The sequence below is a fragment of the Salvelinus fontinalis genome, chromosome 1, assembly GCF_029448725.1.
Source record: "Salvelinus fontinalis isolate EN_2023a chromosome 1, ASM2944872v1, whole genome shotgun sequence".
In the NCBI taxonomy this organism is placed as follows: Eukaryota; Metazoa; Chordata; class Actinopteri; order Salmoniformes; family Salmonidae; genus Salvelinus; species Salvelinus fontinalis.
This window is the reverse complement of record NC_074665.1, coordinates 97,948,162-97,964,518: the sequence shown is the minus strand read 5'-3', so window position 1 is coordinate 97,964,518 and position 16,357 is coordinate 97,948,162. Positions and strand designations below refer to the sequence as shown.

The following is a 16,357-nucleotide window of genomic DNA, read 5'->3' as shown; positions in this document are numbered from 1 at the left end:
AGTAACCCAGTGATGGTGTCAGTAGAGATAATAACTAGTAAATGAAGTAACCCAGTGATGGTGTCAGATAATAACTAGTAAATGAAGTCACCCAGTGATGGTGTCAGATAATAACTAGTAAATGAAGTCACCCAGTGATGGTGTCAGATAATAACTAGTAAATGAAGTCACCCAGTGATGGTGTCAGATAATAACTAGTAAATGAAGTAACCCAGTGATGGTGTCAGATAATAACTAGTAAATGAAGTAACCCAGTGATGGTGTCAGATAATAACTAGTAAATGAAGTCACCCAGTGATGGTGTCAGATAATAACTAGTAAATGAAGTAACCCAGTGATGGTGTCAGATAATAACTAGTAAATGAAGTCACCCAGTGATGGTGTCAGTAGAGATAATCACTAGTAAATGAAGTCACCCAGTGATGGTGTCAGTAGAGATAATCACTAGTAAATGAAGTCACCCAGTGATGGTGTCAGTAGAGATAATCACTAGTAAATGAAGTCACCCAGTGATGGTGTCAGTAGAGATAACTAGTAAATGAAGTCACCCAGTGATGGTGTCAGTAGAGATAACTAGTCAATGAAGTCACCCAGTGATGGTGTCAGTAGAGATAACTAGTCAATGAAGTCACCCAGTGATGGTGTCAGTAGAGATAACTAGTCAATGAAGTCACCCAGTGATGGTGTCAGTAGAGATAACTAGTCAATGAAGTCACCCAGTGATGGTGTCAGTAGAGATAACTAGTCAATGAAGTCACCCAGTGATGGTGTCAGTAGAGATAACTAGTCAATGAAGTCACCCAGTGATGGTCTCAGTAGAGATAACTAGTCAATGAAGTCACCCAGTGATGGTGTCAGTAGAGATAACTAGTCAATGAAGTCACCCAGTGATGGTGTCAGTAGAGATAACTAGTCAATGAAGTCACCCAGTGATGGTGTCAGTAGAGATAACTAGTCAATGAAGTCACCCAGTGATGGTGTCAGTAGAGATAACTAGTCAATGAAGTCACCCAGTGATGGTGTCAGTAGAGATAACTAGTCAATGAAGTCACCCAGTGATGGTGTCAGTAGAGATAACTAGTCAATGAAGTCACCCAGTGATGGTGTCAGTAGAGATAACTAGTCAATGAAGTCACCCAGTGATGGTGTCAGTAGAGATAACTAGTCAATGAAGTCACCCAGTGATGGTGTCAGTAGAGATAACTAGTCAATGAAGTCACCCAGTGATGGTGTCAGTAGAGATAACTAGTCAATGAAGTCACCCAGTGATGGTGTCAGTAGAGATAACTAGTCAATGAAGTCACCCAGTGATGGTGTCAGTAGAGATAACTAGTCAATGAAGTCACCCAGTGATGGTGTCAGTAGAGATAACTAGTCAATGAAGTCACCCAGTGATGGTGTCAGTAGAGATAACTAGTCAATGAAGTCACCCAGTGATGGTGTCAGTAGAGATAACTAGTCAATGAAGTCACCCAGTGATGGTGTCAGTAGAGATAACTAGTCAATGAAGTCACCCAGTGATGGTGTCAGTAGAGATAACTAGTCAATGAAGTCACCCAGTGATGGTGTCAGTAGAGATAACTAGTCAATGAAGTCACCCAGTGATGGTGTCAGTAGAGATAACTAGTCAATGAAGTCACCCAGTGATGGTGTCAGTAGAGATAACTAGTCAATGAAGTCACCCAGTGATGGTGTCAGTAGAGATAACTAGTCAATGAAGTCACCCAGTGATGGTGTCAGTAGAGATAACTAGTCAATGAAGTCACCCAGTGATGGTGTCAGTAGAGATAACTAGTCAATGAAGTCACCCAGTGATGGTGTCAGTAGAGATAACTAGTCAATGAAGTCACCCAGTGATGGTGTCAGTAGAGATAACTAGTCAATGAAGTCACCCAGTGATGGTGTCAGTAGAGATAACTAGTCAATGAAGTCACCCAGTGATGGTGTCAGTAGAGATAACTAGTCAATGAAGTCACCCAGTGATGGTGTCAGTAGAGATAACTAGTCAATGAAGTCACCCAGTGATGGTGTCAGTAGAGATAACTAGTCAATGAAGTCACCCAGTGATGGTGTCAGTAGAGATAACTAGTCAATGAAGTCACCCAGTGATGGTGTCAGTAGAGATAACTAGTCAATGAAGTCACCCAGTGATGGTGTCAGTAGAGATAACTAGTCAATGAAGTCACCCAGTGATGGTGTCAGTAGAGATAACTAGTCAATGAAGTCACCCAGTGATGGTGTCAGTAGAGATAACTAGTCAATGAAGTCACCCAGTGATGGTGTCAGTAGAGATAACTAGTCAATGAAGTCACCCAGTGATGGTGTCAGTAGAGATAACTAGTCAATGAAGTCACCCAGTGATGGTGTCAGTAGAGATAACTAGTCAATGAAGTCACCCAGTGATGGTGTCAGTAGAGATAACTAGTCAATGAAGTCACCCAGTGATGGTGTCAGTAGAGATAACTAGTCAATGAAGTCACCCAGTGATGGTGTCAGTAGAGATAACTAGTCAATGAAGTCACCCAGTGATGGTGTCAGTAGAGATAACTAGTCAATGAAGTCACCCAGTGATGGTGTCAGTAGAGATAACTAGTCAATGAAGTCACCCAGTGATGGTGTCAGTAGAGATAACTAGTCAATGAAGTCACCCAGTGATGGTGTCAGTAGAGATTACTAGTCAATGAAGTCACCCAGTGATGGTGTCAGTAGAGATAACTAGTCAATGAAGTCACTCTGAGATGAGGTCCAGATTAGTGAGGGGGTGTTGAGGGGGAGGTTTTAGGGAGGGAGGTGGGTGTGTTGGGGGGGTGTTTAGGGGGAGGGGTGTATGTGTGTACCCCCTCATCCTTGTGGTTATGATCCCACCTTGGTTGGCTGTATCAGCTGTGCTCTTGCAGGGTTGGAAGCCAAACCTGCACAGCCAGTATGTCTCCTAGGTTGTGCAGTTGTCATCAGTCAGACCAGGACCACAGATTAGGATCATGAGGGCTCTGGAATATAAAGCACATGATCAGTGATTCGCTGCCTAGAAACACTGAATTTCCCTAAATAACCTTTCCAACTGTCCTGACTGACTTTCTGGCCATTTCAAAGTAAATATTTCAAATGTTCAAACATCTCCATCTTAGAGTCAAGCAGAGTTTGAATAAATTGTAGTTTTGAATAAATAGTAGATTTGCAGTGTGATTACCATTCGGCTCAAATTGCTCATGCATTCTGTGGAAATGGTTAAAGGCATTATTCTGGAGCATTGATTCTTAGAAACCCGTGTTCTCTTGAAGTGAAGACATTAAATCCTCCCCCGAGGCCTTAAAGTAGAATGAAATGTGGGCTATTTGTAGTCATGTGTTTTTACACTAACTGGCCATAATAACTGAGGAGATTTCTTTTTTTTAAATGTTTTAATGAAGAGTTGACCACTAATTCGTGTGTGTAAAGCATTTAAGCATTTTGTTGCATTGTGTATATGACAAATAAACAAACTTGAATGTGTCCCTCATCTCGCTCTCGCTCTCTCCCCTCTCCCTCCCTCTAGGTGGCTAGAGATCAGAGGTCGTAGCTAGAGGTCATGGCGGGCCTGAGGAGGAAGCTGAAATTTCTGGTGACGTTGATGACGGTCAATCTCTTCATCTTCATCCTAGTGTTCCACAGAGGAGGAGGAGGACAGGACAAGGGACACAACAAGGTGAGGAGGGGGCACCACAAGGTGAGGAGGGGGCACCACAAGGTGAGGAGGGAGCACCACAAGGTGAGGGGTGTGGGCACCACAAGGTGAGGGGTGTGGGCACCACAAGGTGAGGGGTGTGGGCACCACAAGGTGAGCGGTGTGGGCACCACAAGGTGAGCGGTGTGGGCACCACAAGGTGAGCGGTGTGGGCACCACAAGGTGAGCGGTGTGGGCACCACAAGGTGAGCGGTGTGGGCACCACAAGGTGAGCGGTGTGGGCACCACAAGGTGAGCGGTGTGGGCACCACAAGGTGAGCGGTGTGGGCACCACAAGGTGAGCGGTGTGGGCACCACAAGGTGAGCGGTGTGGGCACCACAAGGTGAGCGGTGTGGGCACCACAAGGTGAGCGGTGTGGGCACCACAAGGTGAGCGGTGTGGGCACCACAAGGTGAGGACAAAGGGTGGGGGGGGGTGGTGACAGGACAAGAGCGGACACAACAATATTCATTGTGATGTAAAACTGCTTCTCAAACCTCTCTTCTGTGACCCCCAGAAGTTTCACAAAGTTCAGTGATACAAAAACAATCTCCCCTGATTCACACTAATCAAGGGCTTGATGATTAACTGATGATTGAAGGTGTCTGATTTGACAGTTCATGCAGCTTTAGTATTCTGATCAGAGAGTTCTGGACACATCATGTATCTATGTGTAAATGTGTCTACCGGGTCACAGTGTGTCCCAATCCCCTTTTCCTGCTCTATATTCCATTTCAACTATGCATTCTACCAACAGTGCCCACTGTACGCGCTTTCGGTAGCCTGATTTACGTCTGTTACGTTCCCCAGTTTCTGTGTTGTTGTGGGTTTGTATGTTCATTTCAGGAAATGGCTTCCTGGATTCTAAGCAGCTGATTGGTCAGCCCCATTGTGGATTGAGCTCTGACCCCTCCCTCTCGTCAGGGGATACAGCTGTCTCTTCATTACCAACTCCTTCTCCAGCTTGATAAAAGCCAGTGTTCCTTTGTCAGGGGAAAATAGTTTATTTTTATGTCCTGTGTTGATTGTTGTGACGGGCAGTAAAAGTTTTGTGGATATTATTTTGTAGCCGCTCCTTCCGGGGTATGTGTATCCCAATAGGACTTAGTGTTTTTGGTTATTGAAATTGTTCACTTAAAGTATTAGTCATTTTTCTGTTTAATTTGTTCCCGGGGGGGGACTCACCTTGGGAACGTTTAGGCAAGAGGCCCGCGGGTATACATGACCCGTAGTGTTGAATCTGTCTATGCACACTAGGTAAGACCTGGGTGGATCACCACCTGTATTTTGGTTAGCGCACCAGGTGGTGCTTAAGGTTAGGTAAGAAGTGGGGAGGCGGGTAAGAAGTGGGGAGGCGGGTAAGAAGTGGGGAGGCGGGTAAGAAGTGGGGAGGCGGGTAAGAAGTGGGGAGGCGGGTAAGAAGTGGGGAGGCGGGTAAGAGGTGGGGAGGCGGGTAAGAGGTGGGGAGGCGGGTAAGAGGTGGGGAGGCGGGTAAGAGGTGGGGAGGCGGGTAAGAGGTGGGGAGGCGGGTAAGAGGTGGGGAGGCGGGTAAGAGGTGGGGAGGCGGGTAAGAGGTGGGGAGGCGGGTAAGAGGTGGGGACTCTAACTTTAACTTTCTTTGCTTTGGTTGCGTCCAGCCCCTTTTCCCCACCTCACCGTGTGAAGGAAGAATGAATTCCCCGTCAACAGTGTTTTTCTCCGTCGTCCTGCACCTCCCATCACCATACTGTTTCACTCCACGGGGAGCTGAGATGTAGCAGGGTGTCGCGTTCCCTCCTCCAACGTACGTAACAACGTCCAAAACCTCCTGAAGTGGTCAGCCAGATGGGAAACGCAGTCAGACCACAAAGCCACTTGTGCGTTTAGACCCGTCTTTTCAATGTGATCCTTGTATTCTGATAGCAGAAGTCGCATGTAAGTATCAAGTCTAGACACAAGCGTACATGGAATGCAGTGGAGGCTGCTTTGCAAATACGACGGGGCCTGTTGACTTTTTTGTGTTTTGAATAATATTTCCACACGAACCATGTTTCACTTGGAGGATGAAATAAGACTGAAAATGATGATGATGCCCTTTTTTTAGTGTAAAAGCTTTAAAGAATAATAATAATTAACGCCTGGATTTTTTTTGCATGTTCAGGTGTGATGGAGTTTTTGTCCCTCAGCATGACATCACAATCTGATCTGATTATTCTGACCTATGACCAGTCATCTCTTATTTGCATATGTATCCTCCTCCTTTGAAGGGGTATGAGGGGTAGGATCTCTACAGTCAACACGCCCACACCATCAGACTCAGCGTTTCCATAGCAAGAGGAGGCTCGGGGGAAATAAATAATAAAACATATTTGGAGTTCATGAAATGAACAGTGATTTATTAAACATAATGTGATTTTTAAATATGAAATGAATAAGACTGCACAGGGCTTTAGTTGTTGAATTGTGTTAAATCATCAGTGTTGAATTGTCTTTTTTAATCCTCTTTTTATTGTATGTATTGTTGTTCTCGGTTTAGGACACTTCATTTATTTATTCATTTCGTCCTTCCTTCCTCCATTCAAGGTCCTTGTGCCCTCCAAGCGCTTCTGGTCCAAACTGGCTCCTAGTCAGGCCTACTGGAACCGCCAGCAACAGAGACTGGACCTCCAACACAACCCCATCCTCGCCTCCTCCAACAGTAACAACACTAGCGATGAGTTTGTCAGACCTGTCCCTGATTGGCTCAACGACACGGGACTGAACCCTGACCCCTGCCAACCGGACTACAGAGTCACCACTGACGTTAAAGACTACAATTCCCTACCTCCCCGTTTTAAAGACTTCCTGCTCTACATGCGCTGTCGGTCGTACCCTCTAGTGGTGGACCAGCCTCACATCTGCCAAAAGACCCGGAGAGGGGAGCCGCCCTTCCTCCTACTGGCCGTCAAATCCCTTACTCCGCACTTTGACCGCCGCCAGGCCATCCGCCAGTCGTGGGGTCAAGCCGGCGTCCTCGCCAACCGGACGGTTGTCACGGTGTTCCTGCTCGGCAACACCACGGCCGTGGACCACCACCCAGATCTGTCGGCGATGCTGCGCTATGAGAACGCTCACCACAGCGACGTCCTCCAGGTATCAATAATATACATGTTAACGTCCTCCAGGTATCAATAATATACATGTTAACCTCCTCCAGGTGTCAATAATATACATGTTAACCTCCTCCAGGTGTCAATAATATACACGTTAACCTCCTCCAGGTGTCAATAATATACACGTTAACCTCCTCCAGGTGTCAATAATATACACGTTAACCTCCTCCAGGTGTCAATAATATACACGTTAACCTCCTCCAGGTGTCAATAATATACACGTTAACCTCCTCCAGGTGTCAATAATATACACGTTAACCTCCTCCAGGTGTCAATAATATACACGTTAACCTCCTCCAGGTGTCAATAATATACACGTTAACCTCCTCCAGGTGTCAATAATATACACGTTAACCTCCTCCAGGTGTCAATAATATACACGTTAACCTCCTCCAGGTGTCAATAATATACACGTTAACCTCCTCCAGGTGTCAATAATATACATGTTAACCTCCTCCAGGTGTCAATAATATACATGTTAACCTCCTCCAGGTGTCAATAATATACATGTTAACCTCCTCCAGGTGTCAATAATATACATGTTAACCTCCTCCAGGTGTCAATAATATACATGCTAACCTCCTCCAGGTGTCAATAATATACATGCTAACCTCCTCCAGGTGTCAATAATATACATGTTAACCTCCTCCAGGTGTCAATAATATACATGTTAACCTCCTCCAGGTGTCAATAATATACATGTTAACCTCCTCCAGGTGTCAATAATATACATGTTAACCTCCTCCAGGTGTCAATAATATACATGTTAACCTCCTCCAGGTGTCAATAATATACATGTTAACCTCCTCCAGGTGTCAATAATATACATGTTAACCTCCTCCAGGTGTCAATAATATACATGTTAACGTCCTCCAGGTGTCAATAATATACATATTAACGTCCTCCAGGTGTCAATAATATACAGTGGGGCAAAAAAGTATTTAGTCAGCCACCAATTGTGCAAGTTCTCCCACTTAAAAAGATGAGAGGCCTGTAATTTTCATCATAGGTACACTTCAACTATGACAGACAAAAGGAGGAAAAGAAATCCAGAAAATCACATTGTAGGATTTTTAATGAATTTATTTGCAAATTATGGTGAAAAATAAGTATTTGGTCACCTACAAACAAGCAAGATTTCTGGCTCTCACAGACCTATAACTTCTTCTTTAAGAGGCTCCTCTGTCCTCCGGGTATCAATAATATACACGTTAACGTCCTCCGGGTGTCAATAATATACACGTTAACGTCCTCCGGGTGTCAATAATATACACGTTAACCTCCTCCGGGTGTCAATAATATACACGTTAACCTCCTCCGGGTGTCAATAATATACACGTTAACCTCCTCCGGGTGTCAATAATATACACGTTAACCTTCTCCGGGTGTCAATAATATACACGTTAACCTCCTCCGGGTGTCAATAATATACACGTTAACCTCCTCCGGGTGTCAATAATATACACGTTAACCTCCTCCGGGTGTCAATAATATACACGTTAACCTCCTCCGGGTGTCAATAATATACACGTTAACCTCCTCCGGGTGTCAATAATATACACGTTAACCTCCTCCGGGTGTCAATAATATACACGTTAACCTCCTCCGGGTGTCAATAATATACACGTTAACCTCCTCCGGGTGTCAATAATATACACGTTAACCTCCTCCGGGTGTCAATAATATACACGTTAACCTCCTCCGGGTGTCAATAATATACACGTTAACCTCCTCCGGGTGTCAATAATATACACGTTAACCTCCTCCGGGTGTCAATAATATACACGTTAACCTCCTCCGGGTGTCAATAATATACACGTTAACCTCCTCCGGGTGTCAATAATATACACGTTAACCTCCTCCGGGTGTCAATAATATACACGTTAACCTCCTCCGGGTGTCAATAATATACACGTTAACCTCCTCCGGGTGTCAATAATATACACGTTAACCTCCTCCGGGTGTCAATAATATACACGTTAACCTCCTCCGGGTGTCAATAATATACACGTTAACCTCCTCCGGGTGTCAATAATATACACGTTAACCTCCTCCGGGTGTCAATAATATACACGTTAACCTCCTCCGGGTGTCAATAATATACACGTTAACCTCCTCCGGGTGTCAATAATATACACGTTAACCTCCTCCGGGTGTCAATAATATACACGTTAACCTCCTCCGGGTGTCAATAATATACACGTTAACCTCCTCCGGGTGTCAATAATATACACGTTAACCTCCTCCGGGTGTCAATAATATACACGTTAACCTCCTCCGGGTGTCAATAATATACACGTTAACCTCCTCCGGGTGTCAATAATATACACGTTAACCTCCTCCGGGTGTCAATAATATACACGTTAACCTCCTCCGGGTGTCAATAATATACACGTAAACCTCCTCCGGGTGTCAATAATATACACGTTAACCTCCTCCGGGTGTCAATAATATACACGTTAACCTCCTCCGGGTGTCAATAATATACACGTTAACCTCCTCCGGGTGTCAATAATATACACGTTAACCTCCTCCGGGTGTCAATAATATACACGTTAACCTCCTCCGGGTGTCAATAATATACACGTTAACCTCCTCCGGGTGTCAATAATATACACGTTAACCTCCTCCGGGTGTCAATAATATACACGTTAACCTCCTCCGGGTGTCAATAATATACACGTTAACCTCCTCCGGGTGTCAATAATATACAGTGGGGCAAAAAAGTATTTAGTCAGCCACCAATTGTGCAAGTTCTCCCACTTAAAAAGATGAGAGAGGCCTGTAATTTTCATCATAGGTACACTTCAACTATGACAGACAAAAGGAGGAAAAGAAATCCAGAAAATCACATTGTAGGATTTTTAATGAATTTATTTGCAAATTATGGTGGAAAATAAGTATTTGGTCACCTACAAACAAGCAAGATTTCTGGCTCTCACAGACCTGTAACTTCTTCTTTAAGAGGCTCCTCTGTCCTCCACTCTTTACCTGTATTAATGGCACCTGTTTGAACTTGTTATCAGTATAAAATACACCTGTCCACAACCTCAAACAGTCACACTCCAAACTCCACTATGGCCAAGACCAATGAGCTGTCAAAGGACACCAGAAACAAAATTGTAGACCTGCACCAGGCTGGGAAGACTGAATCTGCAATAGGTAAGCAGCTTGGTTTGAAGAAATCAACTGTGGGAGCAATTATTAGGAAATGGAAGACATACAAGACCACTGATAATCTCCCTCGATCTGGGGCTCCACGCAAGATCTCACCCCGTGGGGTCAAAATGATCACAAGAACGGTGAGCAAAAATCCCAGAACCACACGTGGGGACCTAGTGAATGACCTGTAGAGAGCTGGGACCAAAGTAACAAAGCCTACCATCAGTAACACACTACGCCGCCAGGGACTCAAATCCTGCAGTGCAAGACGTGTCCCCCTGCTTAAGCCAGTACATGTCCAGGCCCGTCTGAAGTTTGCTAGAGAGCATTTGAATGATACAGAAGAAGTTTGGGAGAATGTCATATGGTCAGATGAAACCAAAATATAACTTTTTGGTAAAAACTCAACTCGTCGTGTTTGGAGGACAAAGAATGCTGAGTTGCATCCAAAGAACACCATACCTACTGTGAAGCATGGGGGTGGAAACATCATGCTTTGGGGCTGTTTCTCTGCAAAGGGACCAGGACGACTGATCCGTGTAAAGGAAAGAATGAATGGGGCCATGTATCGTGAGATTTTGAGTGAAAACCTCCTTCCATCAGCAAGGGCATTGAAGATGAAACGTGGCTGGGTCTTTCAGCATGACAATGATCCCAAACACACCGCCTGGGCAACGAAGGAGTGGCTTCGTAAGAAGCATTTCAAGGTCCTGGAGTGGCCTGGCCAGTCTCCAGATCTCAACCCCATAAAAGAATCTTTGGAGGGAGTTGAAAGTCCGTGTTGTCCAGCAACAGCCCCAAAACATCACTGCTCTAGAGGAGATCTGCATGGAGGAATGGGCCAAAATACCAGCAACAGTGTGTGAAAACCTTGTGAAGCCTTACAGAAAACGTTTGACCTCTGTCATTGCCAACAAAGGGTATATAACAAAGTATTGAGAAACTTTTGTTATTGACCAAATACTTATTTTCCACCATAATTTGCAAATAAATTCATAAAAAATCCTACAATGTGATTTTCTGGATTTCTTTTTCTCATTTTGTCTGTCATAGTTGAAGTGTACCTATGATGAAAATTACAGGCCTCTCTCATCTTAAGTGGGAGAACCTGCACAATTGGTGGCTGACTAAATACTTTTTTGCCCCACTGTACACGTTAACGTCCTCCAGGTATCAATAATATACATGTTAACCTCCTCCGGGTGTCAATAATATACACGTTAACCTCCTCCGGGTGTCAATAATATACACGTTAACCTCCTCCGGGTGTCAATAATAGACACGTTAACCTCCTCCGGGTGTCAATAATAGACACGTTAACCTCCTCCGGGTGTCAATAATAGACACGTTAACCTCCTCCGGGTGTCAATAATAGACACGTTAACCTCCTCCGGGTGTCAATAATAGACACGTTAACCTCCTCCGGGTGTCAATAATAGACACGTTAACCTCCTCCGGGTGTCAATAATAGACACGTTAACCTCCTCCGGGTGTCAATAATAGACACGTTAACCTCCTCCGGGTGTCAATAATAGACACGTTAACCTCCTCCGGGTGTCAATAATAGACACGTTAACCTCCTCCGGGTGTCAATAATAGACACGTTAACCTCCTCCGGGTGTCAATAATAGACACGTTAACCTCCTCCGGGTGTCAATAATAGACACGTTAACCTCCTCCGGGTGTCAATAATAGACACGTTAACCTCCTCCGGGTGTCAATAATAGACACGTTAACCTCCTCCGGGTGTCAATAATAGACACGTTAACCTCCTCCGGGTGTCAATAATAGACACGTTAACCTCCTCCGGGTGTCAATAATAGACACGTTAACCTCCTCCGGGTGTCAATAATAGACACGTTAACCTCCTCCGGGTGTCAATAATAGACACGTTAACCTCCTCCGGGTGTCAATAATACAGCTACTCATTACAGGGTTTATCTTTATCTTTACTATTTTCTACATTGTAGAATAATAGTGAAGACATCACAACTATGAAATAACACATGTGGAATCATGTTTAATACTTTTTGGGTTACTACATCTCAAAATATATGTTATATTTGAGATTCTTCAAAGTAGCCACCCTTTGCCTTGAAAGCTTTGCACACACTTGGGATTCTCTCAACCAGTTTCATGAGGTAGTCACCTGGAATGGATTTCAATTAACAGGTGTGCCTTGTTAAATTGTAATTTGTGCATTTTCTTTCCCAGTGGAATCCTCATACAAGGGCAGTGTGAGTAATAAGACAACGGAGGCTTTCGCTTTTCTAAACCCTTTTTTTATATGTTTTACTTTGAAGAGGACTGAGATTGGTTACTTTAAAGAGGACTTTATGCGAAAAACCCCTAAAAGGTGGGGTGGGGGTTGTAAGCTGAAATATAATTGTTTTAAGATGGTCATATCATGGATCATTTAGCTATTATTATTTATCTTTTAGGACCCCTTTAGGTATATATATAAAAATAAGATTTGATAAACTATTGAATTTGTCCTTTTACTACCAAATCCCATAGAAACGCATTGAATAACACATTCATAAATGCCAGAAAAGACAAATCATAACGAACAAGGTTAAGGGGCTGTCCTATATCAAGGACATATAAGAAAGCTCAGGAAATGTTAGATATTTGTTTTTACATTTTTAACCCCCTTTTTTTGTTGTGCAAAACAGATCTCTATCTGAAACTGGCAGATTTTGTTGGATTTATTTTATTATGTTACTTAGATTCACACACCGGTTCATCAATCGACAAGGTTTTTTTTTTTAAATATAATATCGGATTTGTGTGGTAATGTATTGTCTTTTTAACTCCCTGAGTGGTCCACAATGTTGGTTTTGATCTGTAATACAGTTGGAAGTCGGAAGTTTAAATACATCTTAGCCAAATGCATTTAAGCTCAGTTTTTCCACAATTCCTGACATTTAATCTGAGTAACAATTCCCTGTTTTAGGTCAGTTAGGATCACCACTTTATTTTAAGAACGTGAAATGTCAGAATAATAGAAGGCCATGATTTATTTCAGCTTTTATTTCTTCCCAGTGGGTCAGAAGTTTACATACACTCAATTAGTATTTGGTAGAATTGCCTTTAAATTGTTTAACTTGGGTCAGACGCTTCGGGAAGCCTTCCATAAGCTTCCCACAATAAGTTGGGTGAATTTTGGCTCATTCCTCCTGACAGAGCTGGTGTAACTGAGTCACATTTCTAGGCCTTGCTCAAACACGCTTTTTCAGTTCTGCCCACAAACAGTTCTATTTTTGTTTCAACAGACCAGAGGACATTTCTCCAAAAAGTACGAACTTTGTCCCCATGTGCAGTTGCAAACCGTAGTCTGGCTTTTTTATGGCGGTTTTTGAGCAGTGGCTTCTTCCTTGCTGAATGGCATTTCAGGTTTTTGTCGATTATAGGACTCGTTTTACTGTGGATATAGATACTTTTGTACCTGTTTCCTCCAGCATCTTCGCAAAGTCCTTTGCTGTTGTTCTGGGATTGATTTGAACTTCTCGCACCAAAGTACGTTCATCTCTAGGAGACAGAACGCGTCTCCTTCCTGAGTGGTATGACGGCTGCGTGGTCCCATGGTGTTTATACTTGCGTACTATTGTTTGTACAGATGAACGTGGTACCTTCAGGCGTTTGTAAATTGCTCCCAAGGATGAACCAGACTTGTGGAGGTCCACAATTTTTTTTCTGAGGTCTTGGCTGATTTCTTTTGATTTTCCCATGACGTCAAGCAAAGAGGCGCTGAGTTTGAAAGTAGGCCTTGAAATACATCCACAGGTACACCTCCAATTGACTCAAATGATGTCAACTAGCCTATCAGAAACTTCTAAAGCCATGACATAATTTTCTGGAATTTTCCAAGCTGTTTAAAGGCACAGTCAACTTAGTGTATTTATGTAAACTTCTGACCCACTGGAATTGTGATAGTGAATTATAAGGGAAATTATGTGTCTGTAAACAATTGTTGGAAAAATGACTTGTGTCATGCACAAAGTAGATGTTCTAATCGACTTGCCAAAACTATAGCTTTTAACAAGAAATTTGTGGAGTGGTTGAAAAACTAGTTTTAATGACTCCAACCTAAGTTTATGTGAACTTCAACTGTATGTCTTGTTAAATGTTTCAGTATTGGTGAGTGACACTCTGGGATGCAGGGACACTCAGACTCTAAGTGTGATGACATATAAAATGGGATAAACAGTGGAGTAATGAACAAAATACTCAAATCTGTATATTGTTTTTTTTGTAAAAAAAAATGTTTCAACTCTACCTCCAGTGGGACTTCCGGGACTCGTTCTTCAACCTGACCGTCAAGGAGGTGCTCTTCCTGGACTGGATGACCACGCGCTGCCCTGGAGCTCAGTTCATCTTTAAAGGGGACGATGACGTCTTTGTCAATACGTTGAGGATCCTGGCCTTCCTCAAGGGCCTCTCGGGGCCCCGGGCAAGGGACCTGTTTGTAGGGGATGTGATCACCAACGCGGGGCCAAACAGGGATAAAAAGGTCAAGTACTTCATCCCAGAGAGTCTGTTGGTTGGCAAGTACCCGCCCTACGCGGGTGGAGGAGGGTATCTCTACTCTGGGGACCTGGCCAAGCGGCTCCACGGGGCCTCGCAGCACGTACCGCTCTACCCCATCGATGACGTCTACACAGGGATGTGTCTGAGGAAACTGGGGCTGGGGCCGGAGAAACATAAAGGCTTTAAGACGTTTGACATTGAGGAGAAGTACAGGAGGAACCCGTGTGCCTATAAAGGTCTGATGCTGGTACATAGCCGGACACCGCAGGAGATGATCCAGATCTGGGCCTGGCTCAATGACCCCAACTTGACCTGTCAGTAACTACATAGCCAGTGTCCATTTTGACTTGAGCTACCAGAAACTGGGGACAACAGGTGTCTGTGGCCATTTTTGATTTGAGCTGTCAGTAACCAGGGAAGACAGGTGACTTAAACTGCCTGGACCAGACACCACGACAGGTGGCCATTTTGTTATGTTGGTTGTTATAGTAACTCTGTGAGAGGTCAGTGGCCACTGTCTTGTGACACTTGGTAGGGTTGTTACATTCTAAAGGTCAGCCACAATTTGAGACTTTTTCTATTTATATCTTTTTTGAGGGTAGGATTATTACTCTAGGAGGGTCAGCCGAACATTGGCAGCTTTAATGTTGTTATTATCATGGTTGTTGATGTTAACCATGTTCAAAGTTGAATCTTGGATAAACAGTTCAGGTTTTGAATCCCGAGATAAAGATGGCGGCACAACGCCAGACCAACGTGTCTCTGAGCTTTCTGAAGGGTCAAGACGGGGTTGTGATGGTGAAGTCTGATGGACCTTTCATGATTCCCCGCTGTGTGTCTGACGGCACAAAGAGCCTGTACCATGCCGTATTATGAGGAGTTGGAGACAGAGGTTGTGTGAATGAGCAGCCTGATCCCAGATCTGTTTGGTGTGAAAATGACCTTAAAGAGTTGGCAAGACTGGCACAAACTGATCTGGAACCAGGCTAATGGATGAGTGCTCAGCTGGTCTGGGTCGTGCTAGTTAGAAATGTCCACAAAGATGTTTGGTCGTTCCACCAAACGAGTCCCTCTTGGATGATGTCACTTGGGAAAATAAATCCAATAAAAAGAGCACATGTTCAACTGAAAAACACAACACTTCTTCCAGTCTGAAGAGATCTGACTGACCTTTATGATGATACTTTAACACTGTGTGTCTGACGGCACAGAGAGCTTTTAAAATGCTGTAAAACACTGACTATAGTAAGTGCCAAATAAAGTACCGGGGGTTGACCGTAACCGGGGGTTGACCGTAACCGGGGGTTGACCGTAACCGGGGGTTGACCGTAACCTGGGGTTGACCGTGGACCGGGGGTTGACCGCGGACCGGGGGTTGACCGGGGGTTGACCGCGGACCGGGGGTTGACCGCGGACCGGGGGTTGACCGCGGACCGGGGGTTGACCGCGGACCGGGGGTTGGCCGCGGACCGGGGGTTGGCCGCGGACCGGGGGTTGGCCGCGGACCAGGGGGTTGGCCGCGGACCAGGGGGTTGGCCGCGGACCAGGGGGTTGGCCGCGGACCAGGGGTTTGGCCGCGGACCAGGGGGTTGGCCGCGGACCAGGGGGTTGGCCGCGGGCCAGGGGGTTGGCCGCGGACCAGGGGGTTGGCCGCGGACCAGGGGGTTGGCCGCGGACCAGGGGGTTGACCGCGACCGGGGGTTGACCGTAAACAGGGGTTGTAGAGTTCATGGCTGATTTAAGATGAATCTCTTTGTGACGGGGGGAATGGAAGCTTGTTGTGTGCAACAGGGAGGGGCATTTAAATGCAAACTTATTTAAAAAATATAT

At 44.7% G+C, this 16,357-nt stretch overlaps 1 protein-coding gene across 2 annotated transcripts in view; it reads left to right on the top strand.

Moving 5' to 3' along the window:
- Positions 1–15,659, top strand: part of LOC129864952 (N-acetyllactosaminide beta-1,3-N-acetylglucosaminyltransferase 2-like) — a 35,967-nt gene extending 20,308 nt beyond the window's left edge. For both annotated transcript variants that reach the window (XM_055937303.1, XM_055937294.1), the window contains 3 exons: positions 3,536–3,685; positions 6,267–6,815; positions 14,283–15,659. In XM_055937303.1, coding sequence (XP_055793278.1) covers positions 3,569–3,685; positions 6,267–6,815; positions 14,283–14,849 — 1,233 coding nt within the window. In that variant the 5' untranslated portion in view covers positions 3,536–3,568 and the 3' untranslated portion in view covers positions 14,850–15,659. The remainder of the gene's footprint in view (positions 1–3,535; positions 3,686–6,266; positions 6,816–14,282) is intronic.
- The last annotated feature ends 698 nt before the right edge of the window (positions 15,660–16,357 follow it).